The sequence below is a fragment of the Dermacentor variabilis genome, chromosome 11 (assembly GCF_050947875.1).
Source record: "Dermacentor variabilis isolate Ectoservices chromosome 11, ASM5094787v1, whole genome shotgun sequence".
Classification (NCBI taxonomy): Eukaryota; Metazoa; Arthropoda; class Arachnida; order Ixodida; family Ixodidae; genus Dermacentor; species Dermacentor variabilis.
In genome coordinates, this window is record NC_134578.1 from 35,070,013 (window position 1) to 35,091,794 (window position 21,782).

The 21,782-nt window shown below is 43.4% G+C and overlaps 1 protein-coding gene across 1 annotated transcript in view; it reads right to left on the minus strand.

Moving 5' to 3' along the window:
• Hn (phenylalanine hydroxylase) overlaps positions 1-21,782 on the minus strand; it is a 126,535-nt gene that overhangs the window by 39,558 nt on the left and 65,195 nt on the right. Inside the window, exons 5-8 of the mRNA XM_075675329.1 lie at positions 18,748-18,815; positions 15,925-15,975; positions 14,288-14,433; positions 10,300-10,435 (exon numbers count right to left, since the gene is read on the minus strand). Of these exons, the coding sequence (XP_075531444.1) occupies positions 10,300-10,435; positions 14,288-14,433; positions 15,925-15,975; positions 18,748-18,815 (401 nt within the window). The remainder of the gene's footprint in view (positions 1-10,299; positions 10,436-14,287; positions 14,434-15,924; positions 15,976-18,747; positions 18,816-21,782) is intronic.

A 21,782-nucleotide genomic window follows, 5' to 3' on the forward strand; every position in this document is an offset into this window, starting at 1 on the left:
GCTTGCATTATGGATGCTTTTAAGGCATTTTACAGTGTTTGTCATGATATTTTGTTACAGAAACTCTCTGCTGGGCCTTCGCGGATCATTCTTGAATCTATTAACTAATTTTCTGCAGGATAGACGACCGTGTGTGAAAGTAGGTAATAGTTTAGGTGTTTTTACACACATTTATTCTGGAGTTCCTCAGGGCTCGATATTAAGCCCCCTGCTCTTTAACATTTATGTGAATGATTTGTCCGATGTAGTAGGTGTACATATATATCAATACGCCGGTGATACAGTTCTTGTATCCTGTGCAACTAATCTCTCCAATTCAATTAGCTCCTGACTGAAAAAGGTAACAAAGCTATGGACTGGTTCGTGGCGAATTTAATAAACGTCAACCCTTCTAAAACGCAACATGTAAGTTTACATAACCTCACGAAAAACAATCCTGCCTCTGAAACCGTTATTCTTACACAGATCTGACTATTATGCATGCACATGTCAACCGGTTAAATACGCGTCTTATGTTATCTTGGGTTGCGCTTTGACTGTGATATTTTATGGAACTCGCATTTGTCCCACCTCTGTAACTGGTTGCGCGCCGTGTCCTATGTGTTATTCAACATGCAAAGACTTATGCAAATCTCAGTGCGAAAAATTGTTGTGAATGCTTTAGTACAGTGTCCTCTACGTTATGGCTTGACTGTTTATAGTCACTGCAGCCTTAGTTGGAGCTCAAGAATTAAATCAATTTTAGGTTCACTGTTGTGAATAAAGGTGTACCATTTGTGTCGAAGGAAAGATATAGATGTTTTCAAGTTGTTGAATTTGCCAATCTTCACTTCTCTGATTGCAGAAAATGTCGTAATTAAAGGTTTCTGGAATAGCGATCTTAATATACGGTATACACTAGCCCGTTCTCTGAGGCCGAAGGAATTGTAGGGGATCCCCAAGACGAAGTATGGGAGAAGAACGCGGCAATATTATGTTCAAGCCATATTTAATAAATTGCCAAGACCTGTGTTTGAAACTAGTACGAGACATGGAATCCAAAAATTACTCAGGGTTTTCGAAGTGTGAAAGAACATTATGTATAACATCTTAACTATTTCGTTCCGACCCGCTAAGCGCTAACGCCGCTAATAACCATGTGCAATTTCCCGTGACCTGACTGTCGGGCCCTGCCAGTCAAGCCCTCTGCGGCTTTGGCAGGCCCGCCATTTGTGCTTTGTTTTATTGCGAAAGCAATACTGTTCGAGGTTTCCGCTCTTGGCCGTCGTCCCGGAGAATCCACCATTGACCTTTAGCGTGACCTATGTGTTACGTCATACCAGCTGTGGAAAAGCGGGGCCCCAACTCGGCTCGTCGCGATCGTGCCAGCGAATCCTCCATGCTGCAGCTGTGCGCCACTGCAGCGAGGGGCGCTCGCTCTACGTGACGTCACGCCAGCTGTGGAAAAGCGGCCACCCAACTCGGCTCGTCGCAGTCGTCCCAGCGAATCCTCCACGGTATGTCGGATGATGCGTATAAGGTGAAGCTGCAACGATGTGCTGCAGCTAAGAAGCGGCAGCGTGCGGAAGAAACGGATGAAGAACGGGAACAACGTTTAGCTAAACGGCGTGCATATTATGCAGCCAGGCGAATGCGTTCAACATCTCTTGATCTGGGTGCATCTACAAGTATCATGCATGCTCTCAATGCTGACGCGACTTTGTCGACACCTGATCGTTCGACAGCAAGCCTTATGGATGCTTTAAATGGCGACGAGACTGCATCTACACGTTCGATGAGCAGTATGGAACTCTACAACCTGAACAGAAGATTGCTTTCGCAATCCACTAGGCTTAGCCAAGCTAAGCATCTGCCAATTTTTTTTTTGTTTATGCACAATAAATATTGTGTTGTATTGTATCTGAAGCGGTTGACTAAATGCCACTAAACTTTTAATCTCCGGCCACGTGGTTTGTAGCATGTAGAGATTGCTTGCCTGCCCGATAAATCCGTAAGGCACGGAAACCGACATTGTGTGGGACACACGACCCACGCCACCACGGATTGCGTAGCCTCCAGTATCGGTCCTGTTTTGAGCCCACCATCGCTGGGCCCAGCCCAGTTTACTGCTGTGCTACATCCAGGATCAGGCCGCATTAAAAGGCCATAAACTGTCCAAGCAGACGCGCCAGAACCCAGAAAAGAAAGATGACACGAAGGGCTTGGCTTGATTAAAGGAATTATGTACACGAAGGAGTATATATGTTGCGTTGAGTATGTTTAGGTAGCGTCTGATGCTTCATTGCGTAATTCTGTGGAAGACAGAGCCGGCAGCAGGCAAGTCTCTGTACGAGTAGCACAGGTAGCACGAATAAAGGCACTGTTTATGCGAGCGCTCTTCTTTAAGTTATTCGGTAAGAGGGTAACACGGGAGCAAAGAGCAGGACCACCAAACTGTGGCCACGGTTGGCAAAGTCCGGATTAATTCGCAAATAAAGGTTCGTTTTATTGAGATAAAGAACTAAATAACCGTCTTCCAGATTGCCTGCTGCGACCCAAAAGGCGCCACTAGCCTCAAACAAAACGATAACAGATAAATGAAGGCACATGCCACTTGTCTCACGACTCCTTGAACTTACATTTAAGGGCGTGACAAAGACGTAAGCACTAGCCAATTACCGGCGCCTCACATTTACGCTTGCCATGGCAAAGATTACATTTGCAACGGCGCACATTTCGCCGTAATAGCTTCAGAAGATTTAGTGCTTCACGCTGCAATAGCCGCATTTACATCGATGCGATAGCATCGCATCTTGTTTCTCGTAAGCTGGTAAGCTTCTTAGTTCTTTTCCTCCATTGTGAATCAATTTTTTTCTGTACAGATACATCAACACTCTCCCAGCCCATATACATTCTTTCATATACCTTCCATATTGCTCAGTGGCTCATGTACCCGCGCATCGCTCTCTACAGGAAGCGGCGAAAACCAAGCGCGAAACAACGCATGGGCTGCTCATGCCGCGCGTCGTCTGCTTCCGAACCACCCCTTCGCATTCCTGGCTCGCCGATCGCGGTGGAGCTGTGCAAACAGCGTGTACATGCAGCGCATTCCCTTTTCGTCCTACACAAGCCGGACCTAGTTTCTGGCGAGAGGGTTTTTGTCGGTCAGTAGGGGAGACCCACACGCTGGCAGCAGTCTGTTTTCCTTCTCTCCCTCAATGCGATACGCCAGCGTTTACGTGCATCGCGTGAGTCGATTACCCATTTCAAGCTGCCCTCACTTGGCGCATCAATGTCATTCGTCTCCCTGGCACGTTCCCATCGTTTACTTAGATGCGATGCCATGCGCCGCTGTAGCGTTTATCTAAATGCACTGATATTGCAACAGTCCTGCTTTTTTTAGAGCGAAAGCTGTATATGGCTAACGTTCCATAGTTCTCTCATCGTACGACAACGGAAATGGACTTGGCGACTCCTAAGAAACTCTTACGGGCGCAGAGCGGTGGCGCAGATGTAAAATGTGGAACAGATTGGAACGCTCGTCCTGAACAGCAATGTGACGTCGACGTTATCACAGTATAAAAGCAGGAGAGGCATCGGCGTTAAAAACAGCTGCGTTGTCGGTGGGGTGAACACGTATACTTCGTACACCCGAAGAACAACATGCGTACGAGGAGCGCCGGGGGGAACGGCAACGAGAATGTAAACGGCACCGGCGCGAAACGACCACCGACGAAGAGCGTTCCCGCGATGGTGAACGAAAACGAGAATCGCGAGGCCGATCACGTGCGCGCTAGCAACGACGCCAGACTCACAGCGTTAAATATGACAACCATTACACTCTGTGAAGCTGGAATGGCAGCGAAGGCACTTCGCTTTTCGTTTGAGAACTTTCATCAGCTTTCACGGCCATTACATCTTCACAGAGTGGAATGGTTGGCACTTTTGTTTGTCTGCATTGTTCAATAGAACACTAAGTTCCATTGTTAGACTGGTTTACCTGTGCAGTTGGAAACGAGAAGCTCAAATTATCCACGTGACTGCATCTGCTCGCTGCTTCAATGGCGTAGTGTACTTACGGTCGTAATTGTATTGGTACCCGTCGTGGTTGCTCAGTGGCTATGGTGTTGGCTGCTGAGCACGAGGTCGCGGGATCGACTGCCGGCCACGGCAGCCGCATCTCGATGGGGGCGAAATGCGAAAGCACACGTGTGCTTAGATTTAGGTGCACGTTAAAGAACCCCAGGTGGTCGAAATTTCCGGAGTCCTCCACTACGGCGTTCCTCATAGTCATAAAGTGGGTTTGACACATAAAACCCCGTAATTTATCTCAATTGTATTGTTACACTATTATTAATCCATGACGAAAATCTATCAACGAATGCCTTAGACGCCTGAGGACGTTTTTTGTCTTGCGACCCAGATGGCATACCGGCCATTATAACGAAACCTTATGGCAGGGCTTTTGTACCTGGGCTGATATTAGTCTTTAGTAATTGTCTCAGTGGTTCCACATTTGCGAGTGCTTGGAGAACCGCTCTCGTTATTATTCCAGTCTTTAAATTTGGCGCTGAAATGTACGCCGACGTGCACGTCCAAACTATCTGCCGATTTCTTATATTTTCCAGTCCCGGACATTTCGAGTTAAGTACACTGTATAATTGAAAAAAAAAAGAGACAGAAAACGTGGAGCGATGCTCCAACAAAAGAGAAAAACGAAAAAGAAACTGAAACTTAATGACGTTTCGACAGCTCCTGCGGGATCCCTGTCACAGTAGAAGCTCCCTAGTGGGACTTTCCTGGTAGTGCGTAAGCATTCTTTCCAGGCGCGCATCCCGCAGACATGCGTCTATGACGCATCCGAATGCATGTGGTCGCATGATGGATACGTTTCATTATTTATTTTTCGATAATTGAAATATGTTAGTTAGGGACAAGTAATCATGTGATAGTTCCGTTTGCTTAATTAATTAGGCCGAATAAGTCGTATGGTGCCAAATCTTGCTGAAGTAAATAATTACCTAACTAGTTTTCAATAATATTCAAACCCATAATTAAATTATGAGGCATAATTATTTATCTCTAATTTTCTCGATTGGGCTAGTTATTTTAACCTAACTCATTTTCATGAACCTCATTGCTACGTTAGCCCTATGTTAGCCTTAAGGGGTCTTTACTCATGACCTAATTAATTCCGTGATAATTAATGTTCTCGCATTTTATTAACCTTAACTGCTCTTAATACCGTTTTAGTACTCACTATATATAGCTATAATCATAAATATCAGTAGTGTTGACCTGAGCTTATTTTCCTTTAGTTCAAACACGTGCATTTGCCCCTCAATATTGTGGCCTACTGACTGCATTTCCGTCAACAACACGCGAGGTCACGTGCTGCTTTCACACGTCATACACGTGCTGCTTCACTCGTTACCTGAAATCACGTGTCTCGCTGATATACCTGCATTATCAGTCACCGCAAGATACGACGTTGACTACCCCGCGAATATTTTCACCGTGGCATCTTATTATAATTCCTTTTTCTATGTTGACCGAACGTTCCTTAGTTTGCGTGTTGGAAGATGCGTAAATTCGTCGTCCAACTTCCGCATGATACGAGCGACGGTATCACTCTGTGCCGGCGACGTGTGCAACGGCAGCTTGTCGAGTGCGAATAACTATCCTACGCTTCCGTCACTTCGGTGCAGACGTAACCGCACCAGCGCCACCTTTTTGTTCAAAATGACTTACGTCATTATTGCGTGCACGGATCTACTTACTGGCTTTCTCTTCATTTACGGTTTCGGAAGGAAGCTGCTGGGGAGCTGCATGCAGACTCTTCCCCCTTTCAGCCTCTTTCAGCAGACACTCGTCTTTTCACAGAATGCACGGTCTATGTGACATGTTTTATCAGTGTTTTATATTTTTCACAACACGTTGTCTTCTTACAGTACCGGGCTTCCCACTTTCTCCGGAGCCTTCCTAGTAGCGGGACTCCCCTCCGTTCCTGGCATGGTTTTTCCGTCCTTATGTGTGTAATATCTATTGGATGTAATTTTGTGTTGTTCCTTAATTGCTGTTCCTCTGCTTACATTATAATTCTTGTCGAACGCCCAATTTTTTTAACCTGTAACCTCTGGTCATAGTTGTTTCACCTTTTGTCTTTTTTTTATTGTGCTTCCCTGTAGGATAGCATTTAACCTTCGGTTATGCCCGGACACATAAAATATTGATTGATTCATTGACTACCTGTGCCTGTCTTCTGTAGGAACAGACGGCAGGTTACGAAGCCAAGTCCCTTATTTAACGATGTGAAGCCGAAAAGAAAGTCTAGCAAATTGCCACGAAAGTTTCGCTCAAATTCGTAGTGCGGACGGCTGTCCACGACCGGGAGAAATTGTCATCCAAACGAGATTAGGACGGAGATGCCATGGGAGCCCCACACGGGTTTCTCAGAAAAGAAAAGAAAGCATCGCAGTTCAAGAAAAACTATTCCGCGCCGGGGATCAAACTAAGCGCTATAAAAGCCTTTCTGGCGCGATTGATTCCATTTGAGTTAACCAGCCGGTTAGCAGATTGCAGGAAATAGGCGAATTCATCGACAACTCACAGCGCAGGAGCCACAAATATGGCAAATTAATTCCGTGGAAATCTGCAAGGCAGTGAAGGGTTTTATGGAAAGGGGCGAATTGTCATCCGTCTGAGAGAGTATCGCACGCAGCTACAAAGGAATGTGAATAATGGCATAACGCCAATAATAATAATAATAATAATAATAATAATAATAATAATAATAATAATAATAATAATAATAATAATAATAATAATAATAATAATAATAATAATAATAATAATAATAATAATAATAATAATAATAATAATAATAATAATAATAATAATGCTGATGATAATGATAATGATAATAATGATGATCCATAGGGCATAGCGTTAAGAGACAGAAAGAGCGGTTCGGATCAGACAGCAAACGGGTACAGTCAATATTATAATTGGCATTAAGAGAAAAAATGGAGCTGGGCAGGTCATGTAATGCGCAGGTTAGATAACCGTTGGACCATTAGGGTTACAGAATGGATACAAAGAGAAGCGAAGTGCATTCGAGGATGGCAGAAGACTAGGTGGGGCGATGAAAATAGGAAATTCGCTGGCGTTAGTTGGAATCGGTTGGCGCACGACAGGGGTAATTGGAGATCGCAGGGAGAGGCCTTCGTCCTGCAGTGGACAAAGAAGAGGCTGCTGCTGCTGGCGACTGCTTATCATGATGATAATGATGCCGACAAAGGAAACTCATTTGACAAACCTCGTTTACCGTAATATTGTCCCTGCTTACCTAGCTATCGGTTGTTTCGCCCTCGCCTTGTACTCTGCTACAGTGCCCTGTTTAGCCCAGAGGACAGAGCGACTGCTCGTGAAACGAATTGATCCGCCATTTCTGCGCCTGGACCAGGACCAAGTTTGCTTTAACAGCGACGCTTTCTTACCGAGAAACCCTTACGGCTTTCTTTTGTGCCATCCAGCGCCTGTATCCGTGTGGCTATGCCGCTGCAACGCTGAGCTCGGGGCCGCTAGTTTAATCACGCTCACGGTGACCGCGTTCATACAGTAAACGAAATGCAAAACGGCTCGTGCACTTAGGTTCAAGTTGTCATTCAAGGAACCTGAAGTGGTCAGAATTATTCCGGAGCCTTCCACTGCCGCGTGTCCCCTAATCAGATCGCAGTTTCGGCGAACGAAAGTCGAGACTTTAATACAATTTTCTTTGCTGCTTCGACCTACTTTCGGCGCGGATTGATGAGGAACCCTGTGGATATCAAACATAAAAGCTAACGTGCAGATTTATACTGCAGTTCCTGGTGAGCTTCCTTCAATAACAAGTTCTGTGTAATTCCCCAGAGGAGAACGTTTGACAAAAGGAATTTTAATCTAGCTGGGAATGACTTCAAACTGTAACGGAATACCCTGTGGTAAAACATTCTTTTTCTTCAAGTTTGAAGTTTGAGTTTATTCATACGCTAAGCAAATAAAGAAAGCTCAAAATACAGACGAGGGTCCCAAAGTATTGTTACTGAAAACGGGACTTGCTATGCTGCCATGTTTCCGGCCCTTGTGCTTGGAGCTCATGATTAATTTGGCCTTTGCCTACGATTATGCTGGCGCCCTGGTTATCTCGGATAGTACACTTAAAACTACTTCTGTGGAAACGCTTTGATTCCGTGTTTCCCCACAGGTCCAGGGTGAACATTTCAACTTCGAAGCCTCGTTTCTCAGCAGCCTGGATGGAAGATAGCAAGGAAAAGAAAAAAAAAAGGGGGGGGGTCAAGCAAACAAGCATCCGGTTTGCTAACCCCACAATAGTAGCAGGACAAGAAATAGGGAAATAGAAAGATGAAAAAAAAAACGGGGATAGAGTGAGATCTGCTCGCACAAAGTAACACGCGCAGCAGGCCTACAATTGGTCGCTGACACCGGTGGACTTCCAATTACTGCAGTCACGCTATAGCTTTCTGCGGCGAGGGAGGTGTGGCCAGTGTCGAAGTCTTTTCGTTCACTTGATGCGGTCTGGCAATCGATGCGCTAGACGTCGTATTGAAGGCCACTGCACGACAGGTGCTCCATAATATGTGTTGCGGGGCAAGTTGGTTGAAGAATAACGAATGCATGATAGTGCAACAAGGAGAGATAGACTTCTCAAAGAGGAAGTAAAAAAAAATGGGAGTAGCGCCCACTCTGTTCCTTTCTACTGCCTCCTTGTTATATCTCTCTTTCCTCGTAGAGCTAACGTGCATTCCTTACGTGCTCAATAGTTTTTTTTTTTCAGATCTACAAGCGGTGGCACGTAGGTGGACTGGCCATACCAATGCGGCAAGCGAACACGTTCCTCAAGGTCACAGCCGAGCGGATTTTCCTTCGTACCCTCGTGCTCGCCTCATATCGATGACAATTTTCCCTTCTTCAGAGAAAAGTTAAGATGGTTAGGAACTTTCAGTGAATAAACAACAAGGTAGTAAAGATTGAATCATTTTTTTGTGTCGTAATAAAAACGAGAATCATTATCTGCAATGCAATACTAGGAGTTCCTGACGAGAAAGAAAAAAAATCTACAAAATTTCCCGCGACGAAAAAACATGCAATGGGCTGGAAAATGGAGCCATAAATCAAACATTATGGCAGAAAGAGCATTCCGTGTTGCGCATTTAGAGTGCAAAGTTTTCGTGCTAGTAGCAAGCAAACAAAGTATGAATGCTGTGGAAGACATGCGCTGTCACTGTTTTTTCTTTCGCATTCCCAGAGAAAGCTTCAGTGGTTAAGCTTCAGTGGGCGGACCAATAAACAAACAAGCCGTGCGAGAGGAATCGCTCAGAGGTATTTCGAAAGCTGATCAATAATAAATGCCTGGATCGGTCTGCACAAAAATTCATGAATAGAGCATTTGATTGCAGAAAGGAGAGTTCTGATCTAACGAAAGGAAAAAAGAGAATTTAGGCAATGGTAGGAGATGAAGTGATGGCTATGCAATTCTGGTGAAGCCTGTTGGATGACAATCCAGAATTCTGGGGAAATTGATTGGCAACTCTTGTAGTTCCAGTATTTTTTGCACTGCTATGTCCATTTGGAACTTTTCTATATGTTTCACAGACCATAGGAACGTCGAAAGACTCAATAGCTTGAATAGTATCTTCTTATTTCCATGTGGTCTGTTAGAAATTTGCAACAACGCATTCTTTGACCGAATGCCGGGATTACATTTTCAAAGCATCACCATCATGTTCTTCATAAAAGCGACGATTTACATTTTTTTAAAGTAACTTGTTCTCATAAAAATACATAAGTGTAAAATAATGCCATGTTCCGGCTCATTGATTTCTTTACTAACGCGTAGTGTTTTGTTCTCATAAAAAGTCATAAATGTAAAATAATGCCATATTCCGGCTCATTGAGTTCTTCATTGACCGAGAATGTGGATCGTCATGTAGCGGCATCTGCCGTGTTATTTCACGGGCGTTCACCAGCCGCGGCCACAGTAGAAAGGCATAAAAATTCAATGCTAAACACCAGTCCCAATAAGATGCTTAAACTATTGGTATACGGTGCCTCCAACGTAGCTCCTGTTTGCTCGTTCATTAGCCTATGTATTCTCGTAAATTTTTGCGAATAATGACGTTAAAAAGCTACAATGATGGAAAAGGGTTTTGATCAGGTTAGAGATACTGTTGTTTATATCGAAATTTTTCTATTTGAAGGAAATAAAAAGAGCATAGGGATGCTGAAGACTGAGTGCACGCCAAAGTCGGAAGTACTCACGGTTCAGGTGTGTAAAGTGGCTGAGAAGGATGACGGATGTACTGCGTGGAGTGAAATACGCGGAATGCCAAGCCAGCCAGGAAGTCTCTTGAGGAAAGGAGCCCTGCTACAGGCCTCAGCGTAAAGCCTGTGCAGTCTAGAATAAGAAAAATAAGCAAGAAGAAACGTTGAATAAGAGAATGACACTTCACAAACGATAAATTCCCGTGGACAGATGGACCTCATATGTTTGGATTTTGCCAAAGCATTTGATAAAGTTTCCCACTCCAAACTTTTGTTCCAAATTAATAGTGTGTTTAAGAATCCTAACCTCAGAAAGTGGTTTACATCCTACTTACAGTGCTGTCAGCAGTACGCTCAAATAAACGCGCATAGGTCCAGTCTTCAACCGGTGTTATCTGGAGTACCTCCGGGAAGTGTCCTAGGACCTCTTCTATTATTTTCATGAATGACTTGACACACCACATTTCTGTTCAAATAAGACTATTCGCTGACGACTGTGTTATTTATAATAATATAGAATCTTCCAGGGACCAAATTAAATTACAATGCAACCTTGATAACATTATAAAATGGTGTTCTGGCTGACAAATGGCTATAAGTCCAACTAAATCAGTAAGCTTGTTTATTACAAGAAAAAAGAAGATCCTGCAATTTCCTTATAATATACATGGCAACAAGCTTGAAAAGGTAGAGGAGCACAAATATTTGAGTTTATTATTTAGAAGGGACTTAAGCTGGAATAGGTATGTACAGAAAGTAAGACGGCGAATAATGAGCTTTGGAGCCTAAGACGAAATTTACACACAGCAACCTCTGAAGTTAAAAACTTCGTCTATAGAACACTGGTCAGAACAATCATTGAGTACACGAAAATTGTCTGGGATCCTTACACAAAAAAGAAAATCATAAGAAACTGGAAAGGATTCCGAGGCTAGCTTCTCGATTCATTTTCAACAAATGTGGTCGACTTCACTCCCCTTCAAAACTGTCAGCTTGCGAATCTTCCCTATTTAGAATTAAAGACTAAGTATGATAGGCTGAAGTTCCTGTTCCTTATTATTCATAATGAAATCAAAATTAATAGGACGAACTATGTTGAAATTTCTAATAATGAATCTTCTAGACATCGCCACAGAATGTATATTCTCCCTCCGGTAACCCATAATGACACATTTAAATATAAAAACGATAAAAGAGTGGGACATGCTTCCCGATTTGGTAGTTCAGTCTACCTGTTTAAATAGTTTTCTGAGTAATTTGCATGCCATTATTTATTCCGAGAGCGCGGTGCGTTAATGATGTGACTTTCTGAATCATCTTATTTTATGATTTTGTTATCTGTGTATGTTGTTCTTATTTTACATGCGTCAAGGTACATTGATTGGTTTTTTTCTGCTTGCCCTATTACAATGTATATGCAATGCAATTTGTTTTTTGTACGTTGTATTCAGATGTATTGTACGCCCTGCCTGAATCAGATGTGTTGACATTGCTTTTTCTATTATTTTTTCTCCACTCCTGTAATGGCCCTAGAGAAAGGGCTGACAGTATCAATAAAGAGAGAAAGAAATAATTTCAAGATGAACAACATGTATCAACCTTCAAAGCAGACCTTCGTACCAATAATATAACACGCAAGGACTGCTTCACGTATAACATTAAATTAACGTTCCTGAATAAATTGTGGCCGGACATTACAAATTAGTGAGGAATGTGGTAGGCATGTTGACGGAAGATAATTTTACAGGGACATTGGTGTAATTCCGGCGGGGTGCGCAATTCGAAACATTTATTTGATTTTGTTTTATACTCCATATGGCTTTCCGGGAAGTCCTCCCCTCCCCCAAAGAAGTTGATAGAAATGTTGTATGGCTGTTGTACGCTTGTAGACTAATAATGCCATCTGGTAATCCAAAGCGGACGCTATTTTCGGCATATAGGTTTGTATTTTGTGGAGCTCCTGAATCCTGCGGCGCGCTTAATTATCTAAATATTGAGGATGAGGAACGCAGCGACCGCTGTGACAGGAGTGGCTATTTGCGAAAGGAACTTGCTGAATTGCGCGTTTTACTTATGCGCTACTAGACCAGCAGTAATCAAAGGGAAAAGGAAAAGCAGCGTTCGAGTGTTCTCTGACCGTTAGTTTGGACAAACCTTAGACCTGCGCCAGTTCCGATGACTCGGGCACTTCATGAACGATTTAGGCGAAGCCAACGTACATGTAATTCCTTCCCCACTCCCGCGAGGATGGGCCAGAGCTAATGAATCGAGAAGTCGGCAGTTTCCAGCAGGCTGCAGCTGGCAGTCAAGTCGCTCCTATTTAACTGTCGCGACCAGCAAAGCAGGCTTTACGGTTTGGTGAATTTGGAACGGTTCCACTAAATAGGAGCGCTACGTGTAAGTGAGTTGTCTAACTCAACTTCTGGTCCTCTCGCACTAGAATATAAAAAAAAAACATGTTTCGCACAGAATTAGCATTTCTTTCAGCACACTTAGTGTATAACAATGGTTGGCATTGCTTTTCTTTTGTCACGATCAATCCGAAATATGGGCGTCTTCTGCCATGATTACACTAAACAAAACAAAAACGAAATGTAGTATATTCCGTGGCATCGCAGCCTACGATATGCACTTCGAATTTATTCTGGACCAAGAAAGCAAGTAATCCCTAAAAGCGCGGTAGCAAACTGGGAATCAGGCGTGGAAACTGTGCGAAATTTAAGCATGAACAAGCCGGTGTGTTTTGCTTGGAAGAGCTCCGCATACTGGACGTGCCCTTTTACAGAACAATCGGCAGGTACGCGTTTAGGAGGTGACTCACCTCCATAACGAGTACAGCCAATCGTCTTTGTTTCGAAAGGTGCCCTTTAAGTGTGTGTGTTCTGATAATTCTGCGTCACGGAATATTTCATTGCGTATTAAAGCGATGCTTCCTGCGAAGCCTCCTGTCTGCTGGTTGCAACCGCTGTCTTGCCATACAGTACACACGCAAGACCGCACTCATATGCTGAATCAACTCATTTATAATATATATATATATATATATATATATATATATATATATATATATATATATATATATATATATATATATATATATATATATATATATATATATATATATATATATATATATATATATATATATATATATATTATACCTTATCCCCAGTGAACGCCAGGTAAAATTGCAGCCAATTTTTGAATAATCATATTTGCATCATTATTGTTGGTGACATTATCGGGAAACCAGCATCTAACACAGTGTTTTCTAATAGAGGCTGGAACTTTCTGACAGACTTGACCTATGTCGCCGCTAGTAACTACAAGACGCCGTTTCTCTCGAGAAAAAGAATTCAGTCCCATAGCCTTGCTTCCCGGCATAGTTACAGGGATCCTTGTGGATCTACAGACTTCCCATTGTGTTCCCTAGTTGATATAAAAAAGAAACTGTTTGTTTGACGAGAAAGACGGACAAAAAAAAAGAAAAAGAAAGACTGGGAGGTTAACAACGGTCGAACCCAGTTGGCTACCTTATACGTCGGTAAGAGGAAAGGAGGAAAGTCACTTTATGAAGAATCAAAAAGCCAGTACTCTGCACACACTCGTGTTTCCTCACACATATTCACAAGACCTAATACAGCCCAGTTGCTTTCAAGAAGCGCGTTGGCACTTTGGTGGCTTTATGCGCAGTGGCGTTCTGACAAGATCCCAGGATTTTTGATTCCGAGGCCCGTCTCTCTTCTAAGCGGCTGAGATTAGTACGCAGAGCACTGCCGATAGTCCGAGGGGACGGTACGGGGGGTACAAAATGCACTCGAGTCATAATCACATCTGCGAGGAAGAGATGCCAGCTGATGACAACTCCGATAAGGAATGCGCGCAGAGTGTAAACAAAAAAATGACCTGATGGTTAATTAAAAAAAAAATTGTTCCTGCATGAGCACGTGAATTTGAAGCGGAGGAACGACAACGTATGTCTCACCTTTGAGGAAGTTGGACACGTCTTCGAGTTGCGGAACGTTGTCTTCTCGGTAGCCGCAGTTCTCGATGAGCAGCGGGAATATGTGGTTGTGCTCGCGGCAGGCGTGAGTCTTGTACAGTTTCGTTAGCTCCCGGAACACGACACCCCTGGAGTGTCAAGAATGAAGCATCAAGTATCATATCAAGAGCAAGATCATTAACTCGCACTGCACGATGTGCCGCGTCAGGTGGCATGATTTCATATTTGCACACACAAAAAAAATACAGCTGAGTACGCTTAAGCCATACAATTCGGTTGTCAAAGTAAGCGGATAGCTTCCTCAACCCGTTAATTTTTCTGCGAAAGTCATTAGGCGCAACGTGGTGTTCTTCATTTCTATAGTTTTTTTTTCACCACTGACGGCCTCTTCTATTCCCTACGGTTCTGCCTTACTCTTCATCATTCTACCAGCGGAGAAAGTCTGGCCGCCGACTAAATAAAAGAACAAAAAGCCAAGGAACGCAGTTCTTACAAAAAGCTAACAAACGAGAACGTACAAAGGGAGCATAAGCATTGCCTTTGTCGTTTCGCAAGTGCCTTGACCACATTCGCCTTTCGCAAACGCAGGATGGTTCTTAATGATGCAAGGATAACTTACTTGCCGATGTATTGCCCACGTATAGGTCCTTTTCACGGCGATCCCTTGGGTGCCGCCATGTCTCTTGATGCCTGTTTTTTTTTCTTCCTTTTTTGTGAACGTTTTCTCGGTGACGTGCTCTTAACGAGCGCCAAGAAATGTGGGAAGCGAAATCCCTGCCTTCACAGAGTTAACAATGCTTGCTCTGTTGAGTGTAATGACATCCGTTCGGGCTGTGTAATGTGTATTTGTACTTAACATTGGAACTGTATACCTCTTTTGTAGCTCTATTGTCAGGATATCGCAGGGCGAGCTCTTGAAAGGAAAGTGAAAGAGTCCTTTGCTCAGCGGGGATTAGGCTGTCGAAATTGGGAACAATAGCCGTGTGCGGCCTAAGAAAAAAAAAGGGAAAAAGAAAGGAAACCGGCTTGCTTTTGGTGAAATTAGCAAGTAGGCGAAAATATGAGGAGACACGTATTAAACACGAGCGCCGTGACCGAAGCATTTCAAAGGGAAGGGAAGCACAAATAAGCTTGATAAAAACGTCGCATCAATTACCTTAGTATTTTCACCTTCTGAGTACTTCCCAGCCTGTGCATTGTTAACTAGCTCCATGTACATTTTTTTCGAGAGCCTGCTGTTCGCTTAGTGAACTTCACTGTGCGGCCTATATGTGACAGGAAGTATGCACATACAAAGAAATGCACGTCATTTGCGAGGTCGTCATTCCTGTTATATACATTTGCTTAGCTAGCTTTCCGACGTCTTGCGGGCTGCTGAGTTGTGTACCTTGTGAGTGTGATCATCATCTTTGGGAAAATTTCCAAGTGATGCACATTCCGGGTGTTTTCATATATTGCTAAGCGTGAAGCAACGCTACCTTTCTATCCGAGAGGCTCCGACATATTTCGCGATATACATATGCAATGCAAACTGTAGGGCCTTGTTTATTCATTCGTTCGATGACATTTCGCGCTTTGCCGCGAACAGCAAGAATAACTTTTCGTGAGTGCAGGCTTACCATGTTTTTGTTTCCTCTTCCGTGTATTCCACTCTGGGTATGGGCTGTCCACTGAAACGCAACGAATGAATAATATAGCAACAACAGTTAAACACGGGATTTCCCTGACATGTTGCCTGGGCGTAGGGCCATATACAACGTGGGCTGGATCTCGGAAGTCTTAAATTGAAAGGCGCTGTGCGTGTAGCGAGAATGAGTTGGTGGTCACCATTGCGGCGTACATGATGCTTTGGATTGTGGAAACATGCACTCACAATCTTTTTTCCACGTAAGTTCTACCGAGTGTATCATTTATGCAGGTGTGTTCCACTTAGGGGGGGAACTTATGTCGCACCAGATTATGATGCCACACTTACTTATCGTCCCCTATTTAGCCTGAGATCGAGTATGGAATGAGCAAATCAATAGATGAACGGGCGTACGGACGGGCCAGAGGTTTTTATTTCATACTTAATTTTTGTACTTCTTTCCCCCGAATATTCTTGAAGCTTAACGCTTCGGGCAGTGTAAATACGTCTGCACTCACATTTATATCTATGTTAAGATATACTGAATCAATGCAACAACGACTTCTGCTTTGTTTCCACACACTTAGCGTGATTAGCCATCGGCAAATTATCTTGATTAATTCAGAAAAATCAAGGCCCCTTTAGCAGCAGCGGCTTGGATACAGGTGAGCTTTCTGTGGCAATGCTTTGCGTTCTGCAGCTAATTAATTAGAAATGGCGAATTTGCAAGTGTATATGCAGACTTTTTCGGAACCGCAGACGCAAGGTAGTTAAGCGCAGAAAACAAGGTTCTCAGTGAACGTAATGAATGAAGTTGAGCTGCGCGGTCCCTGATATTGTTAACGTTTCGCAGATATTACGAGGGCGAATCAGAAGGTATTCACCCATATCCTTTATTAACCAAAGTAAGGCACACACAGGTAATTACAAATATAACGTACTATTCTATGTACCATACACTATTTTTTTACACATTCCCCACACCGGTTCAAACATCTGTCCCATGGCAGCACTAAATTTGAGATGCCCCTGCGGCAGGACTCGTCCGGATGACTGTCATGCATGTCCAGTCGTCATGCAAGTCTTCGCGGCCGTCGGTTTACTCATAACAAGACCACCACCTCACATTTCTCAAAGTGAGACACTGTTCCCGCTACGTGGGCTGCATTTCCATGCGAATTTCGATGTACATTGGTACCATGCTCCATAAAAAAAAACGAATCGCACTTCGTTGCTTGCACGCCGTGGACGTGTGAAGCACAACCGCCGTCTTCAGTAACTACTGACAGGAGCGCCGTGCAGCGGAGATACCGGCAAATAAAGACGGGCCTGTCCAAGGAAGGTTCACCGCTAGGAACGGATATGCTGACTTCGCATTTGCAGCCGTAATTTGGTTGAAGAAAAGATAGCGACAAAGAGCTTCTGATTCGTCCCGGTATTCGTTAGGTGCGAAGCTGGCGCCTACTGTACAGAAGACGCCTTGCTGTTTTTTTTTTGCTCAACGAGAGGGCCATGCAGTCCTTGTTAGCTCGCGGATCTATGCTGTGGTGCCCGAGCTAGGCACGGAACTATTGCTATTATTGGCTTTGAAGACGTCATGCAATCCCTCAGGAGAGAAACTAAATATGTTCTTTACCAATTTAGTGCTTTATATCTGCAAGGCTTCAAGGGGTTGGGTGGCTGTGCGTAAACCTCCTTAACTTGTCTCGCAGAACTGCTGTGCTCCGTATTATGTATTGTTTGTTTTTATTTGCAGTTATATTTGTTACTCTACTGAAGCACACCTGAGCGCGATGCTTTTAGAAATGCCGCGAAAGGCTTCTTGACGTTTTAGTGATTTGTGTTGGCGCGTATTTATTGCCTCGATCAGCTCCTGCTTGTGCGTTTTCATTTACTCCAGTGCTCTGCAGTACGACACAAAGCCCATTTGAAGTAATCTGTATCTGATGAAATTTTTTTAATCAATCGCCCACCCTTTTTTTTGTGCCGCTAAAAGGCCACCGGCAACACTGACTAAATGAAAAAGCTATTTTGCAGGTCCAGCCCACATGTCGGAATCCGAGAAGCGAAGATTTCGCGACGAGGTCGAACAAACGCCATGCAGCTGATTGCATTCTGCGCCGCGTTTTGCACCACAGCAAGTACCTGCCTTCCTGGGAAAGCTGTAAGAAGTGGGGACCCCTCCACGCGACCCACGTGATCACGCATTAGGCGTTGTCCTGGCTCGCTCCCATTTGCTGCGACGCTGCAGTTACATAGGTCCACGCGCCAGCTGGCTCGGCTCAGTTATGGAGATGGTGAAATTGACTCGGCGACGTGGAAGAAGATGCGCCAAACCACACACCCTAGGAAAGTACGCTTATGAAGGTTCGCTTTATTAACGAAATCGGACTCTCGATGACCTATATTTTAGGCGTCCGCGATATTTAGATATCATTCGTTTTGCCGCTCCGTAATTCCGTAGAAAACAGAGCGGGTAGTCAGGGCGCTTGTAGAAGAGTGAAGATGATAGTGCTTTTCTGCGTGGGAGCTCCTCTGCGAGAGAGCAGCAGAACGCCAGGCCAAGGGGGACCGTGAGGATTTGGAAAGAACGCTTCGCTTTAACATAGCTGGCCACAAATGAAAGAACTCGAAAGATGCCGGCGGCACGCGGAGGTTGCGCGGAAGTTTAGGAAATAGAAACGTGTTTTTTTGTTGTTGTTGAAGAGTCTGAAATCTTTTTTATTTCGTATCAGGCCCCCAAGCTTCCATATTCATCATGAGGAATAACCTTAATAAGTGGGTCCATTAATAAAACGAAAAAAAGCATTCTTACTGTTTGTACGAGTAGGCGATGTCGGCGAAGTACTTGCGTCGTTTTCGGTACGTCTCATCCGTGAATCCCTTGACGAGGAAGGTGTAGAGGAGAGGGCGCCGTAGAGGGCGTGAAAAAATAGAAATAAACGTAACCTTATAATAGCTGCAGCAAACCCAGGTAGTCTTCCTTGATAAGCGAGTAACTCTGGGTGATTACTGTGGATGGAAGTAAGATATAACCGAAGGAGCTCGAGCACCAAGCGTCATTGTTACTCGTGGTTACGCATACCGTACCATTGCTGGTTCTTACGACGTATTAACCAGTCTGCAGAAGCGAACTAGCACCGGGACTAAGTGGTCTAGCGCACTAAGCGGTGGAACAGGGGGACTGCGGTAACTAGGTTTGCTATAATTAACGCATGTTGATATAATTAACGTACGTAGTGACTGGCTTGCGAGCCATTGTACCATTTGGTGCTTTTGGCGAGACTCATTAAGGTCTATAAAGAAAGAAAGAAAGAAAGAAAGAAAGAAAGAAAGAAAGAAAGAAAGAAAGAAAGAAAGAAAAAAGTTCGCTTCGGTACGAGCCGGCATTCGTCTACGTCAAAGACAGCTCTCGGATGCCACATTACCGCCCGCGTAATTTTAGTGATTAACTTCTGATGGAAACAAACCCGGTTTCTTGTGTTTTTGCTAAGAATTCTCCTGCTCGTTGAACACGTTTGTTACGGAAGTTTGTTAGTAAGGGGAACCTCGATATTCTGATAGGGATAGAAAATTTCAGGATACCTGGACAGGCAACCTTATTGGAGCAACAAAGCTCAATGTTTGCCAGTCCGTAACTCTGCACCAAAAACACAAATCGCAGCTCTCCGAGTTGCATTTGTTAGAGCAGGTAATACATACAAGTTTGGGTGCATAAATTTACAGCTTACGTAAAGTCCGTAAAGTGCTGACGAGGCCCTTGATGATGACACACCAACTAGCCCAGCTTTCTGCCTTGATCCCTTGGAGAAGTCCTACTCATAAATTAGTGGTGGTAGCCTTTAAAGCTGTGCTTAGTACATGCAATTTGTCCGTTTTTGATCTATTAAATGGTGTAGTTTACGGAATTGATATATCTATATTCATAACCTAACATAACAATTTTCTTTCAAATTTGCCGTTGTCAACAATTTTCCGTAAGGGAGCTTTTGCAGGAATAAATCGTGGTTTAAAAACACTAGGTTTTTATTTTCCTGTTAAATGCAACAAACATCGCCAAATTTGGTGCAGTGATTTCCTTGAAAAAGAATTTCTCCGTTTTTATGTATTCAGGTCGGAGACCCTGAGCTACAGCTTCTTCTTAACCGCTCTCTGGAATTCGGGCTGAGTAAACTGATTCCACATGGGCGCTGTGCGCAGCATCTCCTTAGACATGCGTTGGAATGACGAATACCACACTATGTCATCGTGCTCACCATTCAATGTTGCAACATGGATGTTAAAGTGGGTCAAGCTGCCATCCTTGAGAAGTCGCGACGTGTTTAGGTGCGGCATGTGGGGCAATAAGGAGAGCTACACCTTCGTAACAAAGCTGCCTTCACTTAAACCGCTTGTTACTTTCTAATCGATGATGATGATCAGCCATGTTCTGTGAGCGTATCCGGCTGGTTTCTTCTTGTATTTTTTTAGATTTGTTGCACCATGTCATTCTACCTTCGGAACGTCTTAGCTTAATTGTCAAATCACATCTCTTTCCTCGCTCAAATATCTTATAACATTTATATCTCAAGATCTAGATATCTAAGTAAAGAGGCTAGATATATAAGACAGATATACATTTTCGAGCTTTCACAGCGATGATTAGCGTAGCTCAAACCTCAGTGCGTATCAAATTTAATGAAACTGGTGATAAGTAAAGCTTTCGTAATAAATTGGTGTCACTCCACTGCTGCTGGACTTCAATTTCACAAGGAAAACATAAGCTCCCAAGAAAGTAATCGTATAGTTGAATAGAGAACTCTCGGTAAGTTGGCAAACACCACTCTTCAGTGGCTCTTGCAATTACAGTGCCAGCTTCTTCATGTAATCAAGGGGATGCGACCTGGCTGGGACATCTACGATATCAATGATCTCAAAGAACGCTAAACACAATAATAATTTTAGCAGCACTATCAAATTAGAATTCCATGATACCAAAAAAGCCACTCTTTACCGTTAGAAGAGCCAGAAAAGACGCAAAAACGAAATGTGGGTGACGGTTCCATCTTGAAGTACCGCAGCTGCTCGCAAGGAAGTCATTAGTGGATCTTGAAAACCTCTGCTTGGGCTTAAGAGGAAGCTTTAGCTCGGGTGCTCCTATCTAAATACATGTAAAAAGAGAATTCGTTTTTCTCGGCAACCACTGCACCAATTTTGACGACGTTTTTTGCATTTAAAAGAAAAACTTAAAGTCTAGTGACTGTTGGTTTCGAATTTTTAGTTAGGTCGTCAATCTTTTATTAAAAACTAGCAAAAATTGAAATTTTCAAGAAACCAAACTGTCAAGTTTGCAACTCCGTAACTCCTAAAAGAAAAAAGGATAATACAATTCTGGGAAATGCATCTAATAGTACATCCAAAGCGGACAAAATTGATATATTACACATGAATCTCAAAAAATTTAGTAACATGGAAATACAGCTTTTGCAGAACCCTTGTAAACAACGTAACAATTTCACGTAAGAAGTAAAATGACATATCGAATTTGTCCGCTTTCAATGATCTAATGGATGCCCTTCACAGAACCGCGATATCTGTTTTTGATACAGAGCTATCAATTTTTAAAAATTGTGCTTCTATTTTTTTCAAACGGTCAAATATTTGAAATTCGTTTTAAGAAAATTCAAGCCCTAAATAGAAATTCCGCTTCCAACAGTCACTAGAATTCAACTTTCTCTTTCAAATGCAACAAATTTCATTAAAATCGGTCCAGGGGTTACCTCATAAAAACGTTTTTGCGTTTTACATGTATTTGAATAGGCCGTGTCGGAGTTGGGCCCGAGCTAAAGCTTCCTCTTAATTTCGAATCGG